Consider the following 23876-nt stretch of genomic DNA (forward strand, 5'->3'; position numbering starts at 1 on the left):
ATTCTCCTTTCTCAAAGGATTAGGAAATCAGTTCATCAGCCAACAATGAGTTTGAAGAGAGAAGATAAGAAATGATCAAGGAAGATATGAAATGGATCAGAAAAATATCTAAGGATTGCTGGGAAGTATACACATCCTCTTCAGGCACATTGAGACAAGACAGCATGTCCTTGTTTTTTTCCTTTAGTCACATTCAGTGACTTTGGACAGACAAGTTTGATTGGGAGTTTTAACTAGGACTATGGCGTAGGCAGACACGAAAAGGAATGGGGGTAAATGTATTGAAGGTCTGTACCTGGGAGTGATGATTATGATTAACCACAGAACTTAATCTAGTTAGGTAGGTGAGTTCAGGGTGGAGTTGCCAAGGTCCCTAAGAAGTGGCAGAATTAATGAACCGCTTCTAGATGCAATGAGTTGGAAGAATTTGAAGTTTTGTCATGAAAGTCAGCTGGAATATGAGAGGCAGTTTTCAAAAGTATGTTTGAAATTGAAATTATGGTGGGATTTTGGTGATTGTTAGAAACGAGTTTATCACATGAACATGCTGGTGAGGCTGGAGGACAAGTTCACAGAAGAAGATCTGTCCCAACCACAAGGGGAAGGGGTTAGTTGTAAGAAAGTTGTTGGTGTCAACCCAAAGGCTCTCGAAGCAATGGAAAGACTGAATATAACAGTCAGTTTAAGATTGTAGGCGAGTATCTGGGTCTGGGCGCCCCAGAGACTGGGTCGGAACCACAAGGCTCCAAGATCTAAGCGTTTGTGAGGAAAGCAAGACTGGAGTGTCACTCCAGGCACGTGACCCAGTTGGTTTCTGGTCACTGGCCCACTTCCCATCTCTGGCCGCTCGGTCTCTAGGACTGGGGCTCGCGAGCCTGGGGGCTGGCAGAGGGGCATTCCCGGCTGTTAGAAGGCACAGAAACGTCCTAGTCTGACTAGAGGACAGTCTCTTGCATTGTCATGAAGAAGCTTATTACTTTGTGGAGAAGGAATGATGAGCCCCACACTCCGTCCTCACACCTGCCCCTGCGTCAGGCCGGTACTGGTCCGCATACCCAGCCGGGTTACAACCTTCGAGATAAGGATTTAAAGAAAATTCACAAAGCTGCTGCAGTTGGGGATTTGGAAAAAGTGAAAGAGTACCTGCAGCTCAAGAAACATGATGTGAACATTCGAGACAGAGAATACAGGTGACCAGAGTGATGAAGGGTAGCGTGGATGGGAATCTGGGACCACTGGAGCCACTGGGTCCTCTAACCAGAAGCACGACTTGTCTGGGCTTTCCAACTGGTTTTCACTCCGGCATCCCATAGCAGAGAGCTCTGGTAGCCACTGGCAGGAGGGTCACATTCCCAGCTTTCATCTTATTTTTGAAAGTACTTAACTGGATATTTGAAGGCATTTGTGTCCTCTCTGATTCTCTCCACTTCTCCCATTGCCTTAATCTCCCTTGGGTACTCCACCTTTTCCCAATTCTTCTATTTTTTCCACTTCTTTGCTATAGAACATATTATCCCCAGGCACCTAAGAATTACTGTATAACTAATGTACTGATAGGAAAAGAATAGAGGTGACTTCCCAGAACAATGGTTATGAAGACCAAGACTTTGAAATAGAAAAATAGTTAATTCTATAGTGTGGATCTTCTATGACATTTTTTTCAGTTGCAGAGTATCTTCGAAAAACCCCATCAATGCCACTTAATGGAAAACAAAATTAATTTTATATTTTACGAAACAAAAAGTTAATTGCTTGGCATTAATTACAGAAAATATATACTGTCTGTGCCTACCTTAAAATATTTTAGGCAGTTTTTAAGTCATAGGGAATGAAAAATGTCATTTTTCATTATAATTGGGTAACTGGAAACCAATGGTTAGAAAGATGACTTGTATCATCTTGCTGAGAGTTTTACCTCCTCTTTAATAAGAACGGTTATCTAATTTATCTTTTATCCTAAATTACTCCACTGAATTACTTTACAAGGTCATGGGTAACCTCAATATGACTTCATTCAGTAGTCAATTCTCAGTTTACCTGGCTGGACTCTCAGACAAGTATCTTACTTGACCTATCCTTTCTCTCTTTCTTCACTTGCCTGGTGAAGAGAGATTGGCTTCAAATATCTATATTCCAAATCTTTTTATCTCTAGCTACACCTCTCCCCTGAACTCTAGACTTACACACATAAGTGCTGTACTTCTGCTTAGATATCTAATAGGCTGTGGTATGCTCCTAAATGTTCAATAACAAGCACTTGGGGGAGGGGTGGAGATGGAGAGAGGAAAAACCCTGATTTCAAGCTACCAATGTGATATCAACCGGCTCTACAGATTCTTGAAAACTTAACAGTTGGGTCATGAGAGCCACTGACTCCACCACATCATTGATCATGCATCTCAAACATCCCCAAACTGTACTCCTGTTTTTCCTCCTCAGACCTGCCCTTCTCTTTCTATAAATGCCAAATCCTTTTTTCAGTTGTTTAGGCCAGAAACCCCAGACTCATTGTTTACTCCTCTCATTATTTCACATTCTCCATCTGACTCAACAGAAAATCTTGCTGGCTCCACCTTCAAAATATAACTAAATTTCAACCATTTCTTGCCACTTCAGTTACCCTTCTAATCAAAGCCACCATCATGTCCTAACCAGAATTACTGCAGTGACCTCCTAACTAGTTTTCTGTCTTTTAACATTTTCAGTTTATTCTCAATTAGCAGCCAGGATCATCATATATACAATGTATGTGACATGATGACATTGCTCACCTTAAAAATTTCAACTGGTTACATCCATGCCATTGCAAAGGATGGATGGAACTGAAGAGCATTATGCTAAGTGAAATAAGCCAGGCGGTGAGGGACAAATACCATATGGTCTCACCTTTAACTGGAACATAATCAACAAAAGAAAAAAGCAAACAAAATATAACCAGAGATTTTGAAATTAAGAACACTGTAACAATAGCCACAGGGGAGTAGGGAGGGGATAGTGGGGAGAGGGGTCTATAGGAGCTACTATAAAGGACACAAGGACAAAATCAAGGGGGAGGGTAGAGGTGGGGGAGGGAAGTAGGACTGGCTGGGGTGGGGTGGAGGGAAGGGGAGAAAATGCAGACAATTGTAACTGAATAAAAATAAATAAATTAATTAAAAAAAACAGAAAAAAAAAAAAGAATTTCAACTGGCTTTCCATCTCACCCCTGCCTGTTATCTTCCTGGACTTACTTCCTACAACTCTCCCTTTCATTCATCTCCAGCTACCCCGGCCTCTGGCCTCCGTAGTGTTCCACAGAAATGCATTTAGGCTTTTGGATTTGCTGTACACTTTGCCAGGTGTGCTTTCCTCCCCAGAGATTCACAGGGCTTTCCCTCCCATTTCCTTGAGGTGTTTGTCACCTTGTCAGTGAGGTTCCCTGGCTACTCTACATTCAGTTGTAGCCCCCTCCTTGCTGACATTTCCTACCCTTCTTCCCTGCCTGGTTTTTCTTTTTAGTACTTAATACTGTTTAGCCTACTTTGTGTTTTAAGTTTTGTATTTACCTCTTCAGCTAGCATATATGATCCATAGGAGCAGGTATTTTGTCTGTTTTGTTTGCACATTATCCTTACCATCTAGAACCTGCCTAGCTGTTGTACGTGGTAAATACTTTGTGATGAATGAGTACATATATCCATACATAGACAAATAGGATAAGTTAAAGACACTATTCAGAAATAAAATGATTTATTAATAAATAAATTACATATTCAACAAGGTGGATGAATCTTAAAAGTGTTATGTTAAATGAAAGAAGCCAGACACAAAAGATTTATATTAAATAACACCATTTATATAAAATTCTTAAAAAGGCAAAAGGTAAGCTCCAGAATGAAAATTACATGTTAGCTGGGATTTCAGATGAAGAGGGGAGAAAGGCATGGATTGTAAATAAGCATGAGAGAACATTTTAGAGTGATGGAAATGCTCTTTATTGTGCTTATGGTGGTGTTTATGTGACTGTATATTGGTTAAAACTAATAAAATCACACACTTAAATTTTTATATATAAATTATATCTCAATTAAGATGAATAACAAATCTTAAGCTGTATATTGTATTTGAATATTTGTGTATAGAGAAGGACAGATTGAGAATGAGAGAGATAAAACCTGAAAGGTTACATACTAAAATAAAATCACTATTTCTGATGAGGCCATGAGATTCAGGCAGAGGGAGTAGATAGAATAAGAATGGTCCCTGGAGACTTTGCTTTGTGTTGCTTATTTCAAGTGTACTGTGTCTAATAAATTTGAAAATGAATAGGAGATATTTAATATTTCTTCCAGCTATAAAATTATTTTATAGTTTTTAATAAAAAATCCCTCAGATCATATAAAGTCTGATAGGTGAAGGTTGAAGTTTAAACTAATAATTTTAGCCTCTAACTCTAGCTGTACTCAGAACTAGATTAGATATAAAGTTCTCAGCCTAGAATTGAAAGTAACTTAATGGTCTAGTATGAGGTAGATTCCTTGGTTACTTCTTCACTTACTCTGGGTGCTAAGCTATCAAGAGCCCTAGGAAGTCAGTTAATGAAAAGGGTGTTGTTATGATAAAATGTAAGAGAAGTTTGCAGCTATCTGTTTGTCCTGTACCTATTATAGAGGGATAACACTTCATTTCATCTTCTATAGTAATTATCTACACTTGACATCCATTCAGTTCATGGCTTTTGCTTAAGTTGAATTAGAGATTTTTGGGATTTGACAATTCTTCACCTGTCCACAATCTATGCCGACAATTCTTTTCAGATATTTGAGAGAGTGAGAGACTAGGAGAAAATCGAATTTGAATGAAAGAAAATGATACTAGCCAGACTGAAACTTTAGAAATGAACACTAGGCTTCAAAGGAATTTAGATTTCTTGTAAGATAAGTACTATGAGTTAGAAAATAACAATACACCTTCAAAAGATGGCAGCAATGTAGGTGGGAGCTGAGCCCACTTGCTCATGCACCTAACTGGGACTCTTAGCTGATCTTCCGAAAAACGAAGTAAAGAGCCAATAGAATCTTAGCTGATACAAAATTTGGAAGCCAAAGTGTGTAGAGGATGCTTAAAAACAGGCAGTAAGGAGTTATTAAAGGCCAAGGGGAAGGCACCCAGGGAACTCAGCTGCTGCAGGGATGTTGGAGGAGAGCCCTATAGGTGATAGCAGCCTAGCAGCTCCTTCCCCTTCCAGGACAGGGAAGTCCCAGACCTGCACCAGGGGGGATCTGGATGCATAAAGTCACTGGGGTGAAAAAAAGTCAACAAGCACACACACAGCTGGCGGCATACCCAAGCTGGGGTGGCAGCCACAGGCTAGGATAGTGCCAGAAAATTTTGGAGATCCTGGTGGCACCTGGAGCTGGGAGAGGAGGTGGGCTGCTACTGGCTGTGACCCAGACAGAATCTGAACTTGCCAGAGAGTTGGAGTGTATAGAAATCTGGGGGTGGCTCAGAGCAGCAGCAGTACCCAAAGAGGTTTTTTTCAAAGGGAAACTGAGGTACACCATGCAGGGACTTTGTGGGTACAGCAGCCAAGCCAATAAAGAGGGAAGACTATGGGCATGATTTGCTTCCAGTCAGTGCCCCACAGATTAATTGAAGGTGTGCAAAGTGAGGTGGCTTATGGACAACAGCCTGGAGCAAATCAGCAGAGTGGAGAGTGTAGGCTGCACAGTGCTCTGAGGGTGTGCACTGGAAATTGGTTACCTGAAATGATGATAGCTTAGACTGAACCCCAACCACAGGAAAGGTAAAACAGAGCCCAGTCCCCCTCTGCCTGCAGGAAACAAGAAGATCTGCAAAACTGGCTTGGCAGGCTTAGCAATCAGCAGGAGGCTTTTTCTCTTCTTTTCTAAGAGTAGTACAGTAAGTCCTGGAGCTGAGAGAAAACTGAGACAGATCCAGAAAAAAGTCAGAAAGCAAAAACCAACAGCTGAGACAATTTTTTTTTTTTTTTTGCTTTTCATAAGAACTTGCAGGTTTTAAAAAAATTTCTTTCTTCTTCCTGTTTATTTCATTTTTGTTTTTTTTATTTGTTGTTTGTTTCATTATTTTTATTCTCCTTTTCATATCACATTTTAATTTTTCTTCTTTCACTTCACTCGTATTCCAAATAATTCACTACTGTTGGTCTTTTACTTTTTATTTAGATTATGTATTTCTTATCATACTATTGTTATTCCAAATCCCACACAGCACCCTTCCCTGGTCTTAGTCCATTTCACTATCTTCCTGAGCTTTATTACTGTTGATGTAAACTTTATTTTCTCTCACACTACACCTAGTTTCTATCCCTTACTCTCACTATTTCTCCTCCATCTAACCTCGCATAAGCACTCTTCCCTCTTAAGTCAGTTCACATTCTTTTAACCTCTTATGAAATTCTTATTTTTTTTCCACATTTAACAGACAGTGGCTAGTTGGGTGAAATAACACACTTATTGCTATGCTTCTCCAAAAGAACTCCCATTTGTTCGTGATTTGTTTGTACTTTAAATCCCATAGAAAACTCTCCTGCTGTCATTCCATTTCACCTTCCCCCTGGCCCTGATCAGTTGAATGAAGAATTTTATTTCATTATTTTTTTCTCTCTCTCACTTTCCTCCCCCTCCTCTCAACTTGGGCTTTACTCTTTACTCTTATTAGTTTGCTTCCCACATCCTTTCAAAATCATTTTACTTTACTGTAGACATCTCATATCCACTTTTCTACAATATTACTATTCCTGTTCCACCTTTATCGAACCTCATTCAGCTGTTATTGCTATCAACCCTGCTGTGGTTTTTCTGCAGTTTTGCTCCCATTGGTGCTGTACCTTTTCAATTTTACTTCAAGCCTCATAATATACTCTTCCTTCTTCTTACACCGTTGTTCCCATTGTCCTTTCATGTTTTACTTACAAATTTTGTTGTCTCCCTTTATTCACCTTGGTTCTATCCCAATTCTTACCAATTCTCCTCCCTTTTACCACTCAATAACATTTCCCCTCTTCTAGTCAACTCATATTCCCTTTGTATCATCTTATCATATCTTCAATCTCTCATCATCTTTATTAATTTTAGTTCAATTGAGGTTGAGATTGCTGATGTGGTAGAGGTTTGTTTGTTTGTTTTTTCCCCCTCTGGTATAGGTTTGGTTGTCTGGTAATACTGCTTTGTTAACCAACAATTGTGCAAGAGCATACAAGACAAGGTGGGAGTTGTGAATCCCAGTAAGCCAATGGAGGGGAGAACCCACCAACAATGAAGCCACCAGCAGGTAAAACCCAAGTACAACAAAAGAGCCCACACAAACAGAAGAAAAGGCCACCCTAGAACATCCAGACAAGGAGACCAAAGAGACCGCACCACTGAGTCCCACAAAAGTCCTACCACAGAAGTTCATACCATGAAAACAGCTGGCAAAGCAGCATATCCAGAAACATCCAGAAATTTATCCAGAAATAAATTAAAAGAGTCACCTAAAATGGAGACACAAAGAAATAACCCACAATTGAAAGGAATGGAAGACTCCCCAATAAAAGAGCTAAATGAAATGGAGGCAAGCAAACTATCTGACATAGAATTCAAAAGAATGGTTATAAGGATGCTCAAGGAACTCAGTGACAACTATGAGGAATTGAGTGGGAGCTACAACAGTAGAAAAAGGAAAAAGAAACTGTAAACAAGAACCAAGAAGAAATGAAAAATATAATATCTGAAATAAAAAAAAATATACTAGAAGGAATTACAAGCAGGCTGGATGAAGCAGAGGACCGGATTAGTGAGCTGGAAGACCAGATAGAAAGAAATACCCAGGTAGAGCATCAATAGAAAAAAGACTAAAAAAAATGACCATAATTTAATGGAACTTCAGGACAACATGAAACACAACAAGCTTTTAATCACAGGAACATCAGAAAGAGAAGAAAAGGAGAAAGTGATAGAAAACCTGTTTGAAAATATAATGACAGAAAACTTCCTGAATGTGGAGAGGGGAAAGCAATACAAGTTCAGGAAGAACAGAAGGTCTCAATCAAGATACAATAAGAGGCCCAGCACCATAATTAAAATGGCAAAAGTCAAAGACAAAGAGAGAATCTTAAAAGCAGCAAGAGAAAAGCAGATAGTAGCATAAAAAGGAACTACAATAAGGTTAGCAGCTGATTTCTCAGTAGAAACACTACAAGCCAGAAGGGAATAGCAAGAAGTATTCCAAGTAATGAAAAGCAAAGGCCTGCAACCAAGACTACTCTAACCAGCAAAGCTCTCAATTAAAATGGAATGTGAAATAAGGAGTTTCCCAGACAAAAGAAGGCAAAAAGAATACCTCCTCCAAGACAGCATTGCAAGATATACTAAAGGATCTGCTTTAAGAAGATGAGCAAAAGGTGAGAAAGAGGTCACAGGTCAAAGGGGAAAAATGAATAAGTACCTACCAATAACAATTTTCAATAAATATGGACTAAATACTCCAATCAAAAGATACAGGGTAGCTGAGTGGATAAGAAAACAACCCAAACAAACTTCTGTCCAAGATGGAGGCATAAGTAGACATACTGTGCCTCTTCGCACAACCAAAAGAAGGACAACAACAAATTTAAAAACAAACAAAAAAAACCAACCAGAACTGACAGAAAATTGAACTGTATGGAAGCTCGACAACCAAGGAGTTAAAGAAGAAACTTTCACCCACATGGGTAGGAGGGGTGGACACAGGCAGCCAGGTGGAGAGGACTGGCAGCAAGGCATTGGCTGGAGGACTGGGGCGGGCAAGGATGCAGCTGGTGGGCAAGGCAGTGGCTGGCGGGCCTGGTGAGTCGGCAGATTGCAGACTGGGTGGTCCCACATTCGCGTATAGATAAACCAGGAGGAACAACTGGGGAGAGAGACAGACTGCGCAACCCAGGGTTGCCTCAGGTTGAATAAATAAAACCTCTGATTGAAAACACCTATCTGGGAGTTCCTGCCAAGATGGAGGCGTAGGTAGACACACTGCGCCTCCTCGTGCAACCAAAAGAAGGACAACAATTTAAATACAAAAAAACAGAACTGACAAAAAATCCAACTGCCCGGAAGTCTGACAACCAAGGAAATAAAGAAGAAACATTTATCCAGACTGGTAGGAGGGGCAGAGATGGGCAGCCAGGATGGAAGGGACTTGCAGCAATGCAGCCAGACCCAGAGATGTGGCAGATCCTGCAATGAACGGGGCAGGCAGTGCGACTGCTAGCAGACCCCACGGCCCCACATTTGCATATAGATAAACTGGGAGGAATGGTGGGGGAGCTAAACAGATCTCGCAACCCAGGGCTACAGCACAGGGGAAATAAAGCCTCAAACCTCTGATTGAAAACACAAGTGGGGGCTGAGGTGGCAGCAGGAGAAACTCCCAGCCTCATGGGAGAGTTTGTTGGAGAGACCCACAGTGGCCAAGAGTGTGCACAAGCCCACCCACTTGGGAATCAGCACCAGAGGGGTCGAGTTTCATTGTGGTTAGTGGACAGAGTGACTGAAATCTGGAAGAGAGTGGAGTAAGTGCCATTGCTCCCTTTCAGCCCCTCTCCCACGTACAGCATCACAGCCCAGCAACCAGCGTTACCTCACACTGGTGAACACCTAAGGCTCTGCCCTTTTACATAACAGGTATGCCAAGACAAAAAAAAAACATGGCCCAAATTAAAGAACGGATCAAAACTCCAGAAAAAATACAACTAAACAACAAAGAGATAGCCAACCTATCAGATGCACAGTTCAAAACACTGTAATCAGGAAGAAAACAGAATTGGTTTAATTTGGTTGCAAATTAGATGGAAAATGAAGGCTATGTTAATAGAAACAAAGGAAAATGTACAGGGAACCAATAGTGATGGGAAGGAAACTGGGACTCAAATCAACGGTGTGGACCAGAAGGAAGAAAGAAACATCCAACCAGAAAAGAATGAAGAAACAAGAATTTGGAAAAATGAGGAGAGGCTTAGGAACCTCCAGGACATCTTGAAACATTCCAACATCCAAATTATAGGGGTGCCAGAAGGAGAAGAGGAAAAACAAAAAACTGAAAACTTATTTGAACAAATAATGAAGGAGAAATTCCCTAATCTGGCAAAGGAAATAGACTTGCAGGAAGTCCAGGAAGCTCAGGGAGTCCCAGGGAAGCTGGACCCAAGGAGGAACACACCAAGGCACATCATAATTACATTACGTAAGATGAAACAGAAGGAGAGAATCTTAGCAAGGGATAAGGACACAGTTACCTACAAAGCAGTTCACATAAGACTGTCAGCTGATTTGTCAAAAGAGACCTTACAGGCAAGAAGGGGCTGTATAGAAGTATTCCAAGTCATGAAAGGCAAGGACCTACATCCAAGATTACTGTATCCAGCATAGCTATCATTTAGAATGGAAGGGCAGATAAAATGCTTCTCAGATAAGGTCAAGTTAAAGAGTTCATCATTACCAAGCCCTTATTATATGAAATGTTAAAGGGACTTATCTAAGAAAAAGAAGATAAAAAATATGAACAGTAAAAATGACAGCAAACTCACAGTTATTAACAACTACACCTAAAACAAAAACAAAAGCAAACTAAGCAAACAACTAGAACAGGAACAGAACCACAGAAATGGAGATCACATGGAGGGTTATCAATAGGGGATTGGGAGGGGGAGAGAGGGGGGAAAGGTACAGAGAATAAGAAGCATAAATGGTAGGTAGAAAATAGACAGGGTGAGGGTAAGAATAATATAGGGAATGTAGAAACCAAAGAACTTATAAGTATGACCCATGGACATGAACTATAGGGGGGAATGTGGGAGGAAGGGGGTGGGCAGGATGGAGTGGAGTGAAGGGAGGGAAATGGGACAACTGTAATAGTATAATCAATAAATATATTTAAAAAATAAAAAATTAAATTAAATTAAAAAAAAAAGAAAACACCTATCTGTGGGGCTTGAGTTGGCAGCGGGAGAAACTCCCAGCCTCACAGGAGAGTTCATTGGAGAGACCTGCATGGTCCTAGAATGTACAAAAGCCCACCCACCTGGGAATCAGCACCAGAAAGGCCTAATTTGATTGTGGGTATTGGGGGAAGTGACTGAAAGCTGGCAGAGAGCAGAGCAAGCGGTATTGTTCTCTCTCAGACCCCTCCCCCACATAGAGTGCCACAATGCAGCGATGTGGGTTGCTCTGCCCTGATGAACACCTAAGGTTCCACCACTTATGACATAACAGGCGTGCTGAGGCAAAAAAACAAAACAAACAAACAAACAAAAAAACCCAAAAAAACAAAACCAAAAAATCCCCCACCCAAATGAAAGAACAGATCAAAGCTCCAGAAAAAATACAACTAAGCAATGAAGAGAGATACAACCTATCAGATGCACAGTTCAAAACACTGGTAATCAGGATGCTCACAGAATTGGTTAAATATAGTCACAAATTAGATGAAAAAATGAAGGCTACCCAAAGTGAAATAAAGGAAAATGTACAGGCAACCAACAGTGACTGGAAGGAAACAGTACTCAAATCAATGGTGTGTACCAGAAGGAAGGAAGAAAGAAACATTCAACCAGAACAGAATGAAGAAACAAGAATTCAAAAAAATGAGAGGATTAGGAACCTCTGGGACAACATTAAACATTCCAACATCCAAATCATAGGGATGCCAGAAGGACAAGAGGAAAAGCAGGAAATTGAAAACTTAGTTGAAAAAAATAATGAAGGAGAACTTCCCTAATCTGACAAAGGCAATAGATTTCCAGGAAGTCCAGGAAGCTCAGAGAGTCCCAAAGAAGTTGGACCCAGGAGGAACACACCAAGGCACATGATAATTACATCATCCAAGATTAAAGATAAGGGGAGAATTTTAAAAGCAACAAGAGGAAAGGCAAGAGTTACCTATAAAGGAGTTCCCATAAGACTGTCAGCTGATCTCTCAAAAGAAACCTTGAAGGCAAGACGTGGCTCAAAAGAAGTATTCCAAGTCATGAAAGGCAAGAACCTACATCGAATATTACTCTATCCAGCAAAGGTATCATTTAGAATGGAAGGGCAGATAAAATGCTTCCCAGATAAGGTGAAGTTAAAGGAGTTCATCATCACTAAGCCCTTCTTACATAAAATGTTAAAGGGACTTATCTAAGAAAAAGAAGATAAAATATATGAACAGTAAAATGACAACTCACAGTTATTAACAACCAAACCTAAAACAAAAAGAAAAACAAACTAAGCAAACAACTAGAGTAGTAACAGACTCACAGAAATGGAGATCACATGGAGGGTTATCAGCGGGGGATTGGGTGGGGAGAGAGGGGGAAAATGTACAGAGAATAAGTAACATAAATGGTAGGTACAAAATAGGGGGAGGTTAAGAATAGTATAGGAAATGTAGAAGTCAAAGAACATATATATGACCCATGGATATGAGCTAAGTAGGGGGAATGCAGGTGGGAGGGGGTTTGCAGGGCAGAGGGAAATAAAAGGGGAGAAATGGGACAACTTTAACACCATAATCAATAAAATATATTAAAAAATAAAAATAAAAAATGAAAAAAGATAAAACAACCCATATATATGCTGCCTACAAGAGACCCATCTCAGAACAAGACTTACAGTGACTGAAAGTGAAGCGTTGGAAAAAATATTCCAAGCAAAAGGACAGGAAAGAAAGCTGGGGTAGCCATGCTTATATACGACAAAATAGACTTCATAAAAAGAGAAACAGAAGGACACTTCAGAGTGTTCAAGGGAAGAATCTATCAAGAAGACATAGGCATTGTAAACATATATGCACCCAACATCGGGGTACCCAAATGTATAAGGAAAATCTTGGATGACTTCAAGAAATATATAGACAGCAACACACTTATAACACCCCATTGTCAACAATGGATAGATTTTCCAAACAAACTGATTGAAGAATGCCCTAGATCAAATGGACTTAACTGACATATATATAGTCTTTCATCCTAAAGAAACAAAATACACATTCTTTTCAAAGATAGACCACATGATAGGACACAAAACAAGCTCAACAAATTCAAGAAAATTGAAATTATATCAAGCATTTTCTCAGGTCACAAAGGCCTGAAACTAGAAACAGACACATGGATCAATGAAAGAGAAGAGAACCCAGAAATAAACCCAAGTCTTTATGGTCAATTAATATTTGACAAAGGGGGAAGGAGCATAAAATGGAGTAATAATAGCCTCTTCAATAAATAGTGTTGGGCTATCTGAACAGCTACACGCAAAAAACGGGAACTTGATCACCAACTTACACCAGATATAAAAATAAACTCAAGGTGAATAAAACACTTAAATATAAGTTATGACACCATAAAAGTCAAAGAGGAGGACACAGGCAGGAAAATCTCAGATATCCCATGCAGCAATATTTTCAACAATGTGTCCTCTAGAATAAGGGACATAAAGGAAAGAATAAACAAATGGGATCTCATCAAAATAAAAATCTTCTGTGCAGCTAAAGACAACAGCAGCAAAATAAAAAGGGAAGCAGCACTATGGGAAAATATATTTGCCAATGATACTTTAGACAAGGGTTTGATGTCCAAAATATATAAAGAACTCACATGACTCCACACCAGGAAGACAAACAATCCAATTAGAAAATGGTCAAAGGGCCTGAATAGACACTTCTGCAAAGAGGGCATACAGAGGGCCCAGAGATATATGAAAGGATGTTCAGCATCACTAACCATCAGACAGATGCAAATTAAAACCACAATGAACTGCCACTTCACACCAGTGAGAATGGCCATCATAAACAAATCAACAGTCAACAAGTGCTGGCGAGGCTGTGGAGAAAAGGGAACTCTGGTGCACTGTTGGTGGGAATACAGACTGGTGCAGCCACTGTGGAAAACAGTATGGAATTTTCTCAAAACCTAAAAATGGAACCACTTTTAACCTGGCATTTCCATTACTGGGAATATACACTAAGAATCCTAAAACACCAATTCAAAAGAACCCATGCACCACAATGTTCATAGCAGCACAATTCATAATAGCCAAGTGTTGGAAACAGCCTAAGTGGCCATCAGTAAATGAATGGATCAAAAAGTTGTGATACATTTACACAATGGAATACTATGCAGCAGAAAGAAATAAGGAGCTCCTACCCTTCAGAACAGCATGGATGGAACTGGAGAGCATTATACTAAGTGAAATAAGGCAGGCAGTGAATGACAGATACCATATGATCTCACCTATAAGTGTAACCTAATCAACAAACCAGTGAGCACAGTATAGCCAGAGATATGGAAATAAAGAACAAACTGACAGTAATGATAGTCATGGGAGATAATGTGGGAAAGAAAGGGAAGAGTTAAGTCAAGGAACATATATACAGGACTCATGGTCAAAAACAACTGGGGAGTGGAGGACTGAATGTGGGAGTTGGGGGTGAGTAGGGTAGGGGGACAGTAATTGTGGGAAAATTGGGACAACTGTAATTGAACAACAATAAAAATAATGTAACATATAAGTGCTATATGATGGCCTACATATTAAACTGGTTCCAAATCTTGAAAATAAAACAATATAAAGTCTCAGACTAGAAGTATAATGCATTGATAAAAAAAAAAGTTAAAAATTTTTGAGAAATGGAAAAATATTCTTGGTTATAAGGTGTTTCTCTAAAATATTTATAAATATACATTTTGCATTCGACCATTTTTAAAAAATAGAAGGGCTGTTGTTCCGGGCATTTGGTGAAAAACCATTTATATTGGTTTTGAAGCATGTATATGTGTAAACATTTGTATATGACCATAACAAATATATGTTGTTAGTTCTGGAATTTAAGAAGAGTTAAATCTAAAACTTAAAATGAAATGTAGGCAAATGTTAAACCTGTGTGATATCATAAACTTTGTAATGTTTCATGCCTCCTCAAGATACATTAGTCTTTTTTTCATATTTCGTGACAGACCATAGGCCTATATTGCTCAACACTTCCTTAGAAAGCTGAAGCTTCTATAGACATTTTATTTTATTGAATTTGAGGCCGATTTTCAGTATTCTTTGGGGGATAAAGATGGGCCCTGAGATTTTCAGGAAAAGTTTAATTGTCACAGTGGGGTTTATACTTCAATTAGAATAGTGAAATTATCCGTCAAGCTTCAGGCAGCCACTTTGGGAAGACCTACTGTGTACTGCCCAAATCATTTACTTTCTATTGCAGCAGGGTTTTATTTCCTGTGTTGTCTTTTTAATTAATGAAAAAAGAGAACTGGAGTTGGATGGAGAGGTGGATCCAAAGATTGAGTAAAAGACACCGAAGTTCCTTGGAAATAAATTCTTGGTATATGTATAAGAGTGGATGAATGACACAATTAGAATATTTGGTAGGTTTGCTAAGCTACAGCAAGGAGTTATTTTAGGTGGGCTTAAAGCCTTTGGCCCTGTGTGTTTGGGTGGAGGGCTTAACAAACTTCCTATTACACAAGCAATAATTCAGTAAAAAGCAATTATAATTAATGTAAATTTTATTTAAATATAAATTAGTACATGAAATAAATATCTTTATATATAAACTGTCACATTCTTAAGTATCTTGTCAAACTAAGACTTATTTCTAACTTTGTGTTTTGTTATATCGATATAGAACACCTTTGCACTTGGCCTGTGCTTATGGTTATTCAAATGTTGTATCTCTTTTAATTGAGAAACATTGCAAAATAAATGCCTGGGATAGTGAAAACAGATCTCCATTGACTAAGGTTTGTTCATTTTTGCTTTTCAATTGGAATGTGTTTGAGTTCTTTTCCTAGTTAGCTTTGGTTGAATTTCACATTTTAAAACAAAATATTAATCATTCACTTAATATATCATATCCTGAGTAGTAAACTGGTTACTCATCTCTTGTTATATTTACTGACAGGCAGTACAGTGTGAAAAAGAGAATTGTGCTACTATTCTTCTAGACCAAGGTGCAGACCCAAATCTGGTGGATTTACATGGCAATACTGCTCTTCATTATGCTGTCTGTGGTCAAAGTGTCTTATTAGTCAAAAAATTGCTTGAACACAAAGCTAATCTTGAAGCACAAAATAAGGTACTCTTGTTAAAAACAACACATTATACTTTAGAAAGCTTATAATGTAGAAGGCAACTGAAGAAGGTATTCATTGCAGATAATTTGTACCTGTTGAAACATATAAAGTATGAATTTTCTAAAATGAAATTGAGGAGAAGAACGAGATTATAAAATACTGATACAGTTTATTTTATTTTATTTATTTATTTATTTATTTATTTTGGGGGGGTCCTTTTTAAAAAGTCTTTCTCCATTTAATTTCAGATTATAATCCTAACCTCCAAAGCAATATCACATTTAACAGTGATAACTGTTTAAAGACCTATATCAAATGAGATCTATTTGATTTTCCTATAAATAAATATTTGTTAAAACTGTAAAGCCCATATTTTTCTATTATATACTTACAAATAATCCTAAAAAGAGGGTTGAATTAGAAAATCACTTACAATACTAAAAGTAATCCAAATCTCCTATTGAGACTTTATGGAAAACTGAGGAGTATTTTTTAAGCTTCTTAGCACCTTAGCACTGATATTTTGTCTACATAACAGACCAAAATAAGTGCCATCCTTGGAGTTTTAAATGAAACCCTATGAAAATCCAATTGTAACACCATTATGAAATGTGACTGTAAAATTTAAGTGCTTGTCACTTAAATAATCTAGGCTGATTTTACTGACACGTAGAATTAAGACTTAATTGAATCTATTTTTTGACTGGCCCAACTCCAATTTATTTTCTTGGTCTTTGAAATCATGTTTTGTTATGTATCAAAACCTTTTAAAATTAAAGAGTATATTAGAGGTTCCTTATAAGCACTCTTATTTTTTAAATTGAACTTAGATCTAAAAGACATGTTAATGTTGGTACAATATTTTAAATACTCATTTTGAAGTATTTTTTTTCAGGATGGGTACACTCCACTTTTACTTGCCATTACTGAAAACAATGTGGAAATGGTAGAATTTCTTCTGCAGAGTGGAGCAGATGCAAATGCCTCAGATAAGAATCAAAGGTATAATTAATGCTGAATAAGAGCATATAACTACAGCAACCTAATGGGATGTTTATATATATATATGTACACATATATGTATATGTATAGTTATGCATATGTAAAAGGTATATTATTGTTGCTGTTGTTTTTGTAAAAAAGATCTGGCTGTATGATTTTGGGCAAATTACCTGGATTCCTGAGATCTACTTTTCTGTAGAATCAAACATCTGGACCAAAATTAGCAGGTTATTATTATTTTATTTTTATAACATTAGAATCTTACACAGAAACCCAATCCCTAAGTCCTAGATGCTGTAGCCCAATGGGGGTAGGGCATGCAGAACCCCAGAAACACTCCTCCGTGGCATTTTGAGACATTGAAAACCCTAGGGTTTCAGGAAGCAAGGACTGAAAATCACTGAGCTAGCTGCCTTTCAGGGGCCCTCTATCTTTAGACTCCTGATATGATCTAGACTGACACACCTTTCTGAGCAGATCTGCCCCACCTTTTACATTTTTGCCCTGATTCTTTTCCTGAGAGATTCTACACTTGAACTGTAAATTTAGAAGATTAACTCTTTTAAAAAAGCACAAGGCATGCTTAAGACCCATAAACACACATTTATATCTCTTGCTCTAGAACAGCCCTTATGATTGCTCTAAGTGATGAACCAACAAGTTTAGTCAGTCTTCTTCTTCAGCAAGAAGTGGACCTATCTTGCCGAGATATTTATGGATTCACAGCTGAGGAATATGCTTCTTTTAATGGTTTTACTATGTAAGTAATACTGCATATCTTTTAACAATTGTATGGAATTTGATCATAAGAAAGAAACACATACAAAGCTGGAATAGGCTCTGCAGTAGGGGTGACCACATTGTAAACTGTGGTCCTGTGGATCCAAGGACCCTTGCTTTCACCTGCTTATAGACTCCAATCAATATAAGAACTACCGGGTCTATAAGAACTACTGAGACTACACATTAATCACCAGAGGCATGGCAATTTGCAGGATGTAAGGACAGGGGATTCCAACAACTAGTAACATAGCCATTAATAAAAATCTGGACAATAGGTTTGGGCAAAAGATGATTAATCCACACATGCTCCTTACAGTGTGTTTACACGTTAGTGATGTAATAAGTATATACTCATGAACCCCAAACACAAAACTTTTATGCATGATCATATATTTCTGATTTTAATAGTAAATGAAAAAATGAAATGCAATGTTCAGAAATATTTTCTGTTTTTGATCCTCCTTTGCAATGGGAACTAAGAGTTCTGTAATTGTGACTTTTGTTGCTTGAGTGGCTGTTACCTATCTTCCATGTTTAGCGCATGGCCTTTGCTCATTAGTACCATTTATTAGCTCTTTTTCTTGGCACATAAGTTCTATGGCTTCTTAACAGTGGGAGCATAGATAATATTTCTCAAACAGTTTTTTAAAAATAAGTATAACTGTGTCAAATGAGGGAACTATATTCAGATATGTTTGTTACAGTTAGTTTTAATCCATACACTGCCTCATTCCTTTCACTGAAACTTTGAAACCACATGCCTACTAATGAGTCACTAGAATGGGCTTTTTTCAGGCATGGAGAGAAGGTTTATTCATTACTGGGTATGTCTTAGTCCTTGAATTAATTGTCTTCACTTGTCAATTTACTCTTAAGACCAAGTGTTATGAGCTGAATTGTGTACCACTCCCCTCCCCACATTCATACGTTAAAGTCCTAAGAATTTGCATGGCTATATTTCAGGAAAGGGCTTTTAAAGAGGCATTAATTTAAAATGACTGTGCATTAGGTTGGGCCCTAATCCAGTCTGATCAGTGTCCTTATAAGAAGGAGATATTAGGACATACAGAGAGACACTAGAGGTGTTCATATACATGGGGACACCTTATGTGAAGAGGCAACAAGAGGACAGTCATCTACTAGCCAAGGACAGATGCCTGGAACAGATGTTCCCTTACGGCTCACAGAGGAAACCCACTCTTCTAGCACCCTGATCTTGGACTTATAGCCTCCAGAATTGTGAAAAAATAAATTTCTGTTATTTAAGTCACCCAGTCTAGTATTTTGTTATGGTAGTCCTAGCAAATTATTACACCAAATATAACCTAAAGCCAGTTTTTCTACCTTGTTAGTGGCTTTTTTATGACAGCAGGAAGAAACAAAGGGCCAGGGAATGGGAGTACATGAAATAAAAACGGTGTCTGTTGATGGAGTTGGCTTGAGGGGAAGCTGGAGGTCAGCAGCCAGTATGTGATATACTTGGGATGGCATTAGCTAATGTCTATGGTTTAGATTTGATAATTACATATTCAATTGACTATTTTTGAATGCTAATATTCATATATATATTTCTGTATTTATGGATAGATATCATCATTTAATTGCTAGTTATGGAAAGGAGAAGAAAGTTAAGAAGATATCTACTGAAGATAAAATCTTGGACACTACATTTGATAAAGAAGAACTGAAGGAAGGAAAGAAAATAAAACAGAACAAGTAGTTTTTCTGGTTGGTTTTTATTTGCCTTTTAGGAGAGAACACAGATTTCTCAAGTAACATTTTATTTGAAATTGAAATTTTCTCCTATTTTGAGATGCTAAATATTTTTAAGAACTGTTCTTAAGAATATTTGTGACTAAAACATTCTGGCACTGTGTCGACTGAAAGTATAATATAAAGATACACTGAATGCTTAAGATAATTTAATCCATAGCCTCTTGACTTATTATAGAAAATAAAGTAATTTTTGAATTAAATAGAAATTTTAATAGATATAAAACTGTTGTTAATTTTCTTATTCTAAAAATTCTTTAGAGAAGTAGTTTGATAGTAGATAATATAATATTGGGTTGGCCAAAAAGTTCATTTGTTTTTTTCCATAAGATGACTCTAGTAGTGCTAAGTTGTCTTTAACTTCATTCAAAACAATTTTGTTACATTGCACTGTGACAGCTGTCATCAGTGTGCATTTTAAAAATAATTTATCAAATTTGGTGAATTATTGTGTACCCATTTTAATATTGAAGAAGAAAGAAAATACACAACATTTTTGTCATATTATGCTTTATTATTTAAAGCAAGGTAAAAAGACAACTGAAATGTAAAAAAAGATTTGTACAGTGTGTTGAGAAGGTGCTGTGACTGGTCAACCATGTCATAAGTGGTTTGCTCAGGCCAGCCCAGAGACATATGAAAGGATGCTCAGCATCACTAGCCATCATAGAGATGCAAATTAAAACCACAATGAGATACCAATTTATACTGGGCAGAATGGCCATTATAAACAAATCAACAGACAATAAGTCATAGTGAGGTTGTGGAGAAAAGGGACCCTGGTGCACTGTTGGTGGGAATACAGACTGGTGCAGCCACTGTGGAAAATAGTATGGAATTTTCTCAAAAAAATAAAGATGGAACTGCCTTTTGAATCAGAAATTCCACTGATGGGATTATAGACTGAGGGCCCTGAAACACCAATTCAAAGGAACCCATGCACCACAATGTTCATAGCAGCACAATTCATAATAGCCAAGTGCTGGAAACAGTTTAAGTGGCCATCAGTAAATAAGTGGATCAAAAAGTTGTGGTACATTTACACAATGGAATACTATGCAGCAGAAAGAAATAAGGAACTCCTACCCTTCACAACAGCATGGATGGAACTGGAGAGTATTGTGCTAAGTGAAATAAACCAGGCAGTGAATGACAAATACCATATGATCTCACGTATAAGTGGAACCTAATCAACAAAATAAACAAGTGAGCAAAATAGAACCAGAGACATGGAAATAAAGAACACACTGACAGTGACCAGAGGGGAGCGGGGAGGGAGATAATGAGGGAAAGAAGGGGAAGGGTCAAGTCAAGGAATATGTATAAAGGACCCATGGACAAAAACAATGGGGTATGCGGGGGAGGATTGAAAGTGGAGGTGAGGGGTGGGAGTAATGGGGAAAACTGTAGTTGAACAACAATAAAAAAATTTAAAAATTGGTTTGTGAAATTTGTGCTGGAGTTTTCTCACTGGATGATGCTTCATAGTCAGGTAGATGTGTTGAAGTTGATAGTGATCAAATTGAGAGATTAATTGAGAACAATCAATGTTATACCATGTGGGAGATAGCTGGCATACTCAAAATATCCAAATCAATAAAGTTATTGGTAAAAATAAAAAATGTGTCTCTTATTTTACAGATAACCTAAGCAAGCTTTTTGGCCAACGCAATATATAACTAATCATTACATAAAACTTAAAATTAAGTGAAAACCTTTGTGAAGAATTGAAAATACCATGCATCTATTAAAATATATTTTGGTGTTCATTTTCAAAAATACATATAGTTATTTAGGTCTATAAAAATCAGTTTTTCTTTAATGAATATGTCTTTTTAAAAATTTTTGTATTATTGTTGTTCAATTACAACTGTCTCCCTTTTGCACCCATTACTCTCCCCTGCCCTTCCCACCCCTCACCTCCACTTTCAATCCTACCCCACCCCCCACCCCTTGTTGTCTTTGTCTCCAAAATATATAAAGAAGAACTCACATGACTCCACACCATGAAGACAAACAATCCAATTAAAAAATGGTCAAAAGACCTGGTGAGTGTATCTTATATTGGTGTTCTGTTATTGTTAAATGAAATACAATTTTGTACAATTTGTCCCTGTATTCACCAACAGCCACACTCCTACTGTACCCCTCACCTATGGTGTAAAAAAGTATATAAGATGGGGGCAGAAAGGGAGCCTGATGGTAACAGGACATCATGTAAATGTCAAAACTATTCAAAAACTCCCCTTGCCCTCAAGTGTCCAGTTAGGATACCTAGAAGAATGCTTGGCAACACTGACTTGAGGTAAATAATTTCAAGAGAGAATTTCCCTGAATTCTTTTTTTATGACTTAATCTCACACAATTTTTTAACAAAATTTGTTTTTTCTGGACTCTTGATCTACATTCTTATACACTTGTCTCCTACCATCTCTCTCTCTCTCTCTCCCTCTCTCTGTCTCTCAATTTCCACACAGCTATAAGAAGTAAAGGATTTCTGTGGTTTACACTTTAAAGCCACCCTCAATCCTTTCACCCATGGTAATATATGTTCCTAGTTTCTAGTGAAATGTTAATTTTTTTAATGTTATTTTTTATGTTTTAAAGTATAATTGAAATATCAGGTAAAGAAAATTACCAGACCCTTAGAAAAATGGCAAAGTTAAGTTGTATTTCAGTCAAATTCAAAGGGGATCATTTAAAAATGACTATAAAATGCAGAAGGATCAATGCTAAATTATTATTGCATTGTAGCTGAGGCATACAATTTAAGATAAGAAATGTACTTAGGAGTAAAGTATTTGAACATAAATGAAGACATTACAAATATTACCTTTCTATATGTGTGGCCCCATTTCTGCAGATTCCTTGCTGCTGCCTTGAGCTAGAACTCTATATTGAAAAAGCAGTTAAATGAACTGTCACAAAATTTTTGCTGACTACTTGTTTGAAGAAAAGTTTGTGAGCAGTTTTCAGTGTAGAAGCTGTGAAGAAATTTCAAAAGACAAACATCTATCTCATGAACTATCATTTGAAAAGATACAATTGTATTCAGTATATAGACAGAAAAATTTTTAGTCAAAATACTAAACGAAATATTTGTAAAAGTAAATTTTTCAATATGTTGTGTTAGGGATGCATTAGAACATTTAAATAAAGTAAAAATATTAACATTTCAGCTCCAAATAGAGGAGAAATTATAAATACTCCTGTGTAATTGGACATTCTCTCTTATTTACAAATACTTTCATTGATAAAGCCCTTTTGATTTTTTAAAAGCACTATATTAATACATATTCATAAAATCTGGATTAAAAAGAAAAATACATTACCATAGTGTTATAATTCAAACATTTGTTCAATTTTTGGCATGTTTTTGTAGTATTTAAAAAATTTTTAGAGCTTTTTTTTGCAAAGGGAACTTAAAATTTTGCATTTTTCTTTTTCAGAAGAGCCCATAGTTTGCAGTTTTCACTGTGCGCCTTGCCATACCTTAAACACATTCAGTATGGACGGTCTGGCTTCAGGACTTTTCCCTGGAAGACTTCCTTTAGTTTTCTCTTTGGACAGCTTCCTTGACTCTTGGGACCTCAGTCAAGCTTTTCTGGTTGCCCTGCCATTTGGTCCTTACTTTTCGGATTGCAAGCTTTATGACAGCTTACATTTTTTGTTTATAGTTAATTCCCCATCAGTTTTAAAATGCTTGGTGTATAGTAGTCATTCAGTTTGTCAAATGCATAATAATAACTGATACTGTTAGGCACTGTTCCAAGCGCTAAACATATGTAATATTTACATAGTCTTAATGAGGTGAGTGCTATCTGTATCTTCACTTTATAATGAGGATATGAGGTACAGCAAGGTTTAATGGCTTGCTCCAGATAACTGAATTAGAAAGCTGATAGCTGGGATATAAACCCATGCATTTAAAAAAATATTTATTGTTTTTTTATATTACCTTTCAGTCCCCTTATACTCCCTTCCCCCAAGCATCCACCACACTGTTGTTAATTTCCATGAATCCTTTTTCTTTTTCACTCAAACCTTCCACGTCCTAATCTCTCCCCTTCCACTAGCTGTCATCCTGATCTCCATCTATGAGTCTGTCCCCATTTTTCTTGTTATGTCAGTTTGTTCATTAGATTCCACATATGAGTGAAATAATACGGTATTTGTCTTTGTCTTTCTCTGACTGGCTTATTTCATTTATCATACTGTTCTCCAGGGC

The 23876-nt window shown here is 37.5% G+C and overlaps 1 protein-coding gene across 1 annotated transcript; it reads left to right on the forward strand.

Moving 5' to 3' along the window:
- Positions 1-960: 960 nt before the first annotated feature.
- On the forward strand, positions 961-19595 carry ANKRD7 (ankyrin repeat domain 7). Its single transcript, XM_024555818.3, has 6 exons — positions 961-1190; positions 15643-15757; positions 15919-16092; positions 16986-17092; positions 17715-17852; positions 19463-19595. Exons 1-6 carry the CDS (start codon positions 961-963, stop codon positions 19593-19595), a joined length of 897 nt encoding a protein of 298 aa, XP_024411586.2.
- Positions 19596-23876: the final 4281 nt, after the last annotated feature.

The sequence above is a fragment of the Desmodus rotundus genome, chromosome 6 (genome assembly GCF_022682495.2).
Source record: "Desmodus rotundus isolate HL8 chromosome 6, HLdesRot8A.1, whole genome shotgun sequence".
NCBI classification, from domain to species: Eukaryota; Metazoa; Chordata; class Mammalia; order Chiroptera; family Phyllostomidae; genus Desmodus; species Desmodus rotundus.